Source organism: Salvelinus sp. IW2-2015, unplaced genomic scaffold (genome assembly GCF_002910315.2).
Source record: "Salvelinus sp. IW2-2015 unplaced genomic scaffold, ASM291031v2 Un_scaffold1760, whole genome shotgun sequence".
NCBI classification, from domain to species: domain Eukaryota; kingdom Metazoa; phylum Chordata; class Actinopteri; order Salmoniformes; family Salmonidae; genus Salvelinus; species Salvelinus sp. IW2-2015.
The window spans coordinates 74,870-84,128 of NW_019943140.1; the positions used below are offsets into that span (position 1 = coordinate 74,870).

General features: G+C 42.9%; 1 protein-coding gene and 1 pseudogene across 1 annotated transcript in view; both read right to left on the reverse strand.

Moving 5' to 3' along the window:
• The window catches only part of LOC112071901 (P2X purinoceptor 1-like), a 50,437-nt gene that overhangs the window by 31,962 nt on the left and 9,216 nt on the right, over window positions 1–9,259 (reverse strand). Inside the window, exon 2 of the mRNA XM_070439557.1 lies at window positions 534–678. Within this exon, the coding sequence (XP_070295658.1) occupies window positions 534–678 (145 nt within the window). The remainder of the gene's footprint in view (window positions 1–533; window positions 679–9,259) is intronic.
• Window positions 4,350–5,337, reverse strand: LOC139024666 (TBC1 domain family member 22B pseudogene; annotated as a pseudogene).

The window sequence follows — 9,259 nt, forward strand, 5'->3', positions numbered from 1 at the left end:
TACTACACTACTATTACAATACTACCACACTACTATTACACTACTACAATACTACACTACTACACTACTATTACCTTACTACACTATTGTTACACTACTATTAGCTTACTACACTACTGTTACACCACTATTACCTTATTACACTACTACACTACTACACTACTACTATTACCTTATTACACTACTACACTAATATTACAATACTACTATTGCAGCTACTATTACACACTATTACCTTATACACTACTACACTAATATTACAATACTACTACTGCAGTACTATTACACCACTATACCTTATTACACTACTACACTACTACACTACTATTACAGAACTACTACACTACTACACTACTATTACAGAACTATTACACTACTACACTACTATTACAGAACACTGGTAGATGTACTGTGAGGCTCAGTTCCTAAAGGTTCTAGAGCTCTGTGACCTTTCATGTCATTCATTCATTCAGTAAAATGCCCTTCTTATAACAACACTACCTTAGTAGATCCACACTCAGCCAATGACCCACCTGTACAGGGAAGACATAGTCGGCCACGTCCCAGATCCTCTCCTCTCCGTTCACGTTGGTGTAACTCACCCCCTTCACCTTAGTCAAGACAGAACCCACGGCCGTGTCTGACGACTGGTAGCCTTTCTCATAGATGAACACCCACCTGGACAGGACAGAGGATACCACCGGTCAATCAAACATTTTCAGAAAGCCCCAACAGTCGTTGTTTACAGTAACCCGGCCAAGACCCTAAAAAGCYGAAGAACAGTGGTAAGGAAAAAATCCCTGGAAGGCAGAAACTTTGAGAGGAACCAGACTCATGCTATTCGTTTCAGCGTTTGGACACCTGCTTGTCGAACATCTCATTCAAAAATCATGGACATTAATATGGAGTTGGTCCCACCTTTGCTGCTATAAGTGCCTCCACTCTTCTGGGAAGGCTTTCCAATAGATGTTGGAACTTTGCTCCTGGGACTTGCTTCCATTCAGCCACAAGAGCATTAGTGAGGGGGGCACTGATGTTGGGCGATTAGGCCTGGCTCGCAGTCGGCGTTTCAATTCATCCCAAAGTTGTTCGATGGGGTTGAGGTCAGGGCTCTGTGAAGACCAGTCAAGTTCTTACACACCAATCTCGATAAACCATTTCTGTAAGGACCTCGCTTTGTGCACGGGGCATTGTCATGCTGAAACAGGAAAGGGCCTTCCCCAAACTGTTGCCATGAAGTTGGAAGCACAGAATCATCTAGAATGTCATTATATGCTGTAGCGTTAAGATTTCCCTTCACTGGAACTAAGGGGCCCGAACCATGAAAACAGCCCCAGACCATTATTCCTCCTCCACCAAACTTTACAGTTGGCACAATGAATTCGGGCAGGTAGCATTCTCTTGGCATCCACCAAACCCAGATAAGTCCGTCGGAATGCCAGATGGTGAAGCGGGATTCATCACTCCAGAGAACGCATTTCCACAGCTCCAGAGTCCAAAGGCGTCGAGCTTAACCCTACTCCAGCCGACGCTTGGCATTGAGCGTGGTGATCTTAGGCTTGTGTGCGGCTGCTTGGCCATGGAAACCCATTTCATGAAGCTCCCAACGAACAGTTATTGTGTTGATGTTGCTTCCAGAGGCAGTTTGGAACTCGGTAGTGAGTGTTGCAACTGATGACAGGCGATTCGAACCAGGGTCTGGAATCGAACCAGGGTCTGTAGTGACGCCTCTAGCACTGAGATGCACTGCCTTAGACCGCTGCYCCATTTGGGAGCCCAGAATTATTAAATTAGATGATTTAAATTGCAGACAAATKCTAATTGAACAACATGTTGATCTTGAAAACCAATATGAGAATAATACTGGTAGGGAAGTTATGGCACTTCTGTTTCCTCAGTATCATGAAGTGAATTCATATCATTACAGGTCTAATACCACAGCTCACTGTCCTAGTACTGATTATTAAAACACTGAACTTCAATTAGGTGGTCATAGGGTCACTAAAACCTGACAAAACAAATGTACTCCATATTGTTCAATGCCATATCCACATGTCAATTTCACAAACTGATCCTCAATGCCAATACAAGAATGATAAAATTGAAATAATGATTGTCAAATCTTTCATACCATATCAGAGAAATGATTATGAAGGTTGGTGAAATAACAACATAATTATATTCACAATGCATTGTTTAAATGTAATTACTATTCCTGCTTTACGTCACCTACTGTAAGTGAGGTCACAGCCGGTAAGCTACTACATAACCCCAATATTTAAATTGAAACACAAAATACAAACAAAACAGGGCAAATGATAACATTTAAATTGTCTATGCTAGTCAAAGTGCATTAGAAAATGCTTATAACAAAGACATCGTTACAGACTTGAAATACGTCTGTAAGTAACTGTGGACTGACTTGAAATACGTCAGATCAAGTAACTGTGGACTCGGGAGGGCTACTAAAAGTTGGAATATCAACATCGGCATGAGCAGACAACCCTCAGATGCWAGGCAAAACACATTCATCCTTAATAAAAGGTTAATTTACAGYAGAACAAATCTTAACATTTGAATTCTTAATATACACAATTGTCACTTCAATATTATTAAAGTTAACAGACAAGTGTTTAAGTTAAACATAGTAAACAAGAGTAGATGTTGTTGTAAACAAACAACAGGGAAGTACAACAGTCATTTTCTCTAAATGAAGAGATGGTTGTGACATTGTGTGGCAGATTGTTAAATTAGATTGCACTTCTTCAGAAAGAGGAAATAGACAATGCAATATCTTCAAAGTGTGACRAATCTGAATGTGAAAATTACAAAGCAATATTGCTAGTAATCAGTTGAGATAAACATAACCTAGATCCAGATGAACTGAACATGTCTCCTAAGTGTTAACTTAAAGAAGGGGGGGGGGGACTTCACAATCATACACCGTCTAAAAACACAAGGTCCCTATTCTCATCTTATTCACATTGAGGCCTTGGGATTCAATATGGCACCAATACAGATAATCCCTGAAATAAAGCACCTTTTGTAACGGCTGTCCTCCTCCTCTTCATCCGAAGAGGAGGAGCAGGGATTGAACCAAGGTGCAGCGGGTTGTGAATACATATATATTTATTTGCTGACGAAGACGAACACAAAAACTTATACTTGCATAAACTACAAAACAACAAACGATGTTAAACAGACCTGAACTGGTGAACATAAAAAACAATGCACTCATGAACAGGAAAGAACGAACGAGAGACGAGACAGTACCGTGTGGTGCAATAAACACAGACACAGCGACAACCACCCACAAACAAACAGTGTGAAAACACCTACCTTAATATGGCTCTCAATCAGAGGAAATGAAAACCACCTGCCTCTAATTGAGAGCCATATCAGGTCACCCTAAACCAACATAGAAACAGAAAACATAGACTGCCCACCCAAACTCACGTCCTGACCAGCTAACACATACACAAACTAACAGAAAACAGGTCAGGAACGTGACACCTTTTCCTGGTCTACAGAGTGGCTATTAGTAGCAGCTGTGGCTCCTCCTGTACCATTTTTTCAGTAGATATTCAGACTGGCCATTTAGTGGACTCACTATAGCCATGAAGAGAACAAGTGGGGACAAAGTGGTCAAATATGAGGACTAGTTTTTACCACTCAACTCTGTTAGATAAAAACGATTTCTAACAGCCCCCACTCTTCTGGGAAGGCTTTCCACTAGATGTTGGAACATTGGCCCGGGGACTTGCTTCCATTCAGCCACAAGAGCACAACAGTCATTATCTCTAGATGAAGAGATGGTTGTGACATTGTGTGGCAGATTGTTGATTTAGATTGCACTGGATTCTTTSTTTATTTCTTCAGAAAGAGGAAATAGACAATGCATAATCTTCAAAATGTGACTWATCTGAATGTGAACATTAAACCTGAGAATTGCAAAGCAATATACAGTTGAAGTCGGAAGTTTACACACACTTAGGTTGGAGTCATTAAAACTTGTTTTTCAACCACTCCACACATTTCTTGTTAAGAAACCATAGTTTTGGCAAGTCGGTTAGGACATCTACTTTGTGCATGACACAAGTAATTTGTCCAACAATTGTTTACAGACAGATTATTTCACTTATAATTCACTGTATCACAATTCCAGTGGGTCAGAAGTTTACAGACATTAAGTTGACTGTGCCTTTAAACAGCTTGGAAAATTCCAGAAAATGATATCATGGCTTTAGAAGCTTCTGATAGGCTAATTGACATAATTTGAGTCAATTGAAAGTGTACCTGTGGATGTATTTCAAGAGCTACCTTCAAACTCAGTGCCTCTTTGATTGACATCATGTGTGTATGTCCTCATCAATTCTGCTGACCAATTCTTCCAAAGCTTTCATATTGTTCTGAATCCCTGGCTGAGCAAAAAGTGTAGTTGTCCTGTATTCCCGTCCAGCAGCTTAGTCATGCACCAGAAACCTCAACGTTCCTCTGGGTGTCAGATCATCAAAAGATCTCCACATCGTCCTCAGCAATTTCGGAGAGGAAGACCACAATGAATGGAGTGACCAAGTTGTTGATTCTCTGGACATAGCCACTGGCTGGATGGCGGATGGCCCAGATGAAGAGGATCTGCTCAAGCACCTCTTGCACCGCAGGCTGCTGGAAAAGTGGAATTAGCCGGGTTTGTACTCTGAATATAGATGTGGATCTGTCTATATGTGTCTTAGTAAGTCTCGTCTGTCCTGGAGTGGTAAGGAAGCCGAAGTACTCATCTCTCTTCCTCTTCAGCACCAGGTCTCTGCGCTCCATGTTGGCTGGGAGGTAACCAGAGAGGAGCCTCCATGTGATGGGCCTCACTTCTCGTGGAATGCCTGACCAGTTGTGCTTCCGGAGCGCCTCGAGGTCGGTGTTAGGACAGGACAGAAGGTATTTGTCCAATCGGATCTTGTCTCGCACTGTCATGATTGGGGCCCCTGAGGAATTTTGTTCAGAGATTCTGGCGACCAATGGAATGATAGAACGAACTGGGAGAGACTGTTGCTTCTGCAGGGTGGAGCGCCCTGTATTGGTGTTGTGCAGGTGGACTTCACCACCACTTCTGCCATTGATCTGTCCACAGTCTGTGTCCTCCTCCTGCTGAAGACAGACCTCTGCTGTTGGGGGAGCCGGCTGGTCTGCAGGCCCTGGCCCCGTGTCTGGCTCCCTGCCGGTGTCACTGGGTCGTTGTGAAGGAAGAGCAGGCACCTGGTGTGTGGAGTGCCGCCTTTTTAGACTTGAGATTGTATAACAGCACTTACAGTTGACCGGGGGCAGCTGTAGCAGGGCAGACATTTTACGAACTGACTTGTTGGAAAGGTGGCATCCTATGACGGTCACTGAGCGTCTACAGCCAAGGTTTGTCTATGGAGATTGCATGGCTGTGTGCTCGATTTTATACACCCGTCAGCAAAGGGTGTGGCTGAAATAGCTGAAACCACAAATGTGAAGGGGTGGCCACATACTTTTGTGTATATATAGTGTATGTTGCTATCAAGTTGATGCTTTTGTATCCAATGAAGATGCCACGTTGAACGTCACTGAGCTCTTAAGTACTTGGCCATTCTACTGTCAATGTTTGTCTATGGAGATTGCATGGCCGTGTGCTCGATTTTATATTCCTGTCAGCAACGGATGTGGTTGAAATAGCCGAATCCACTCATGTGAAGGGGTGTCCTATACCTTTTTATATATAGCGTATCAAACCTCAGGCAAGTGCAAAGGTCCATGGGTAAAACCAGCTTTCCTAGATGTCGGTTCCACATGACGCAAACAGATTTAAGACAAAGTTACAGTACAGCAGTGTTTCTCAACACCAGTCCTCCAGTACCTCAACAGCCCAACTCCAGTCCTCCAGTAAACTGTTGGGGGTACTGGAGGACTGGAGTTGGGCTGTTTGGGGGACTGGAGTTGGGCTGTTGGGGGGACTGGAGTTGGGCTGTTGGGGGGACTGGAGTTGGGCTGTTGAGGACTGGAGTTGGGCTGTTGGGGGTATGCCAGCTGCCCATCAAAGAGCTTCTGCTATCCTGGCATCTGGCTCCAGGTGTCATCTGTCGGAAGACCAGGCCATCCCTCCAATACTGTTTTAATAAACCTTCATAATTGCATTCTGTCTATGTTCTTCATTCAGTTAAGGCTTGATTGAAATGTATTCACTCGTTCTGACCCTAACAGTCCAATATGCATCAAGACAGCTAGACCCGAACAGAACTGTCTATTATACATAAAGACAGCTAGACCCTAGTGGCTGTTGAAACAGACATGCATTTTGGTTGACCACTCTCATAAAAGCTGGACCAATTTACTAACCTCTTAAATCCGTTTTAAGTTATTAAGCATACACATGTAATAACAACTGGTAACCGACTGTGGAACGATTATCAAAATATATACATTATTTGTTCATTTCCATAAGGTTATGACATTTATCACTTGATCAGTTAAATAAACAGTGGTTTTGTCAGGTGCATTGGTGGTGGGATGGTCAAGTAATCATTCCTTTGGGTGGACATCGTCGTTTCCAACAATGCAATTCACATGATGGAAGGATAATTTATAGAACATTTGAGGAATTACAGGCAGCTTCCAGTTGCATTACGTGCATTGCAATTCATCAATGATCAGTGCACAATTCACAACGTAGCTTATGCAGATCTAGTAACAATTTGCTGCCATCTCATGACTTATTGCAAAAAAAAGACAGGGTCCTACTGAATTGTATATGCCTATTTTGTGCAGTCACCTGTTTAGTTTAAGTAGCATATAGTTAGGAATAAGGATTGGACCTTATCCTCTAAGGTTCCGGGGGTGTTTGTCCATGGTTCCCTGTGGCTAGAATCTTGACTACTCAACATGGCAGACATGGTATTAGCCGCTGTCTCTGGCCCTGTCAAGTACTCTTCAACTGTAAACTGCCTCCTAATTCTTTCTTAGGTTTTTCCCCTTTTTCCTGCTGTCCTTTCGTCTTCCTTATTCTTTCTTTCTTTCTTCCTTCCTGGCTATCTCCCTCCAACTCCTCCTTCTTACTTCCTTCCTTAATTTCTTAAGTCCTTCAATCTACCTTCCTTTCAATATGTCACTCTGAAAATAGGTGATAGGTAGGTAAAAGAAAGGTTGGAAACATCGTGGGATACCCATATCAGTTCAAACCTCTAGACTCTCGAAATATTCAAGACAGGCAGGATAGAGGACTTAGGGAAAGAAAAGGAGAGAAAGCCAAATATGTGATTAGTACTGAACCCCTGGTTCCTCTCTGACTAAGTCGTGTGTTGGCGTCTCTGTGTGGGAGCTAGCACTCAAGACCACTCGCACAGAGTACGACGACAAAAGCACATTAACACATGTATCCATTGTGCAATCTCGTTGACACTAGCCAGAGCATTGTCCACCTAAAAGGACTAGATGCACTCAAATGTCAGTGATTCTCTCTGTTAACACAGGTGGTGTGAGTGTTGACGAGGACAAGGCTGGAGATCACTGTCATGCTGATTGAGTTCGAATAACGGAACTGGAACTGAAGCTTCAAAAGGAGGGTGGGCTTGGAATCATTGTTCTTCCTCTGTCAACCATGGTTACCTGCAAAGGAAACACGTGCCGTCATCATTGCTTTGCACAAAAAGGGCTTCACAGACGAGGATATTTCTGCCAGTAAGATTGCACCTAAATCAACCATTTATCGGATCATCAAGACCTTCAAGGAGAGTGGTTCAATTGTTGTGAAGAAGGCTTCAGGGCACCAAGAAAGTCCAGCAAGTGCCAGGACCAACTCCTAAAGTTGATTCAGCTGCGGGATCGGGGCACCACCAGTACAGAGCTTGCTCAGGAATGGCAGCAGGCAGGTGTGAGTGCATCTGCACGCACAGTGAGGCAAAGACTTTTGGAGGATGGCCTGGTGTCAAGAAGGGCAGCAAAGAAGCCACTTCTCTCCGGAAAAAAACATCAGGGACAGACTGATATTCTGCAAAAGGTACAGGGATTGGACTGCTGAGGACTGGGGTAAAGTCTCTGATGAATCCTCTTTCCGATTGTTTGGGGCATCCAGAAAAAAGTTTGTCCAGAGAAGACAAGGTGAGTGCTACCATCAGTCCTGTGTCATGCCAACAGTAAAGCATCCTGAGACCATTCATGTGTGGGTTGCTTCTCAGCCAAGGGAGTGGGCTCACTCACAATTTTTCCTAAGACACAGCCATGAATAAAGAATGGTACCAACACATCCTCCGAGAGCAACTTCTCCCAACCATCCAGGAACAGTTTGGTGACGAACAATACCTTTTCCAGCATGATGAGCACATTGCCATAAGGCAAAAGTGATAACTAAGTGGCTCGGGGAACAAAACATCAATATTTTGGGTCCATGGCCAGGAAACTCCCCAGACCTTAATCCCATTGAGAACTTGTGGTCAATCCTCAAGAGGCGGGTGGACAAACAAAAAAACACAAATTCTGACAAACTCCAAACATTGATTATGCAAGAATGGGCTGCCATCAGTCAGGATGCGGCCCAGAAGTGAATTGACAGCATGCCAGGGCGGATTGCAGAGGTCTTGCAAAAGAAGGGTCAACACTGCAAATATTGACTCTTTGCATGAACTTCAATAAAAGCCTTTGACACTTATGAAATGCTTGTAATTATACTTCAGTATTCCATAGTAACATCTGACAAAAATATCTAAAGACACTGAAGCAGCAAACTTTGTGAAATTTATATTTGTGTCATTCTCAAAACTTTTGGCCACGACTGTACAGATTAACTCAACTAGCCTGTACCGCCGTACACTGACTCGGTACCGGTGCCCCCTGTATATTGCCTCGTTATTGTTATTCTTATTGTGTTACTTTTTATTATAACTTTTTATTTAGTCTACTTGGTAAATATTTTTTCTTCTTGATCTGCACTGTTGGTTAAGGACTTGTAAGTAAGCATTTCACGGTAAAGTCTACACTTGTTGTATTCGCCGCATGTGGCAAATAAAGTTTGATTTGATTTGATCCGCATGCTTCCCATCCTAAAGAGTTAGGAACAGTTAGTGGATATATTATGATGACCTTTTGTGACGTTTGTGTTCTTTTTGGCATTTGGCAAGGTTTTTATCGGCTGTTCGTGCAACAACGTTTTTTTCCCAGAGGCAGGCTGAAGTTCGGAAGCCAAAGTCTTCAATTAAGTGTTTGTTCAATTAAGTGTTTGTTCAATTAAAAGTGTTTGTTCAATGAAGGGTTT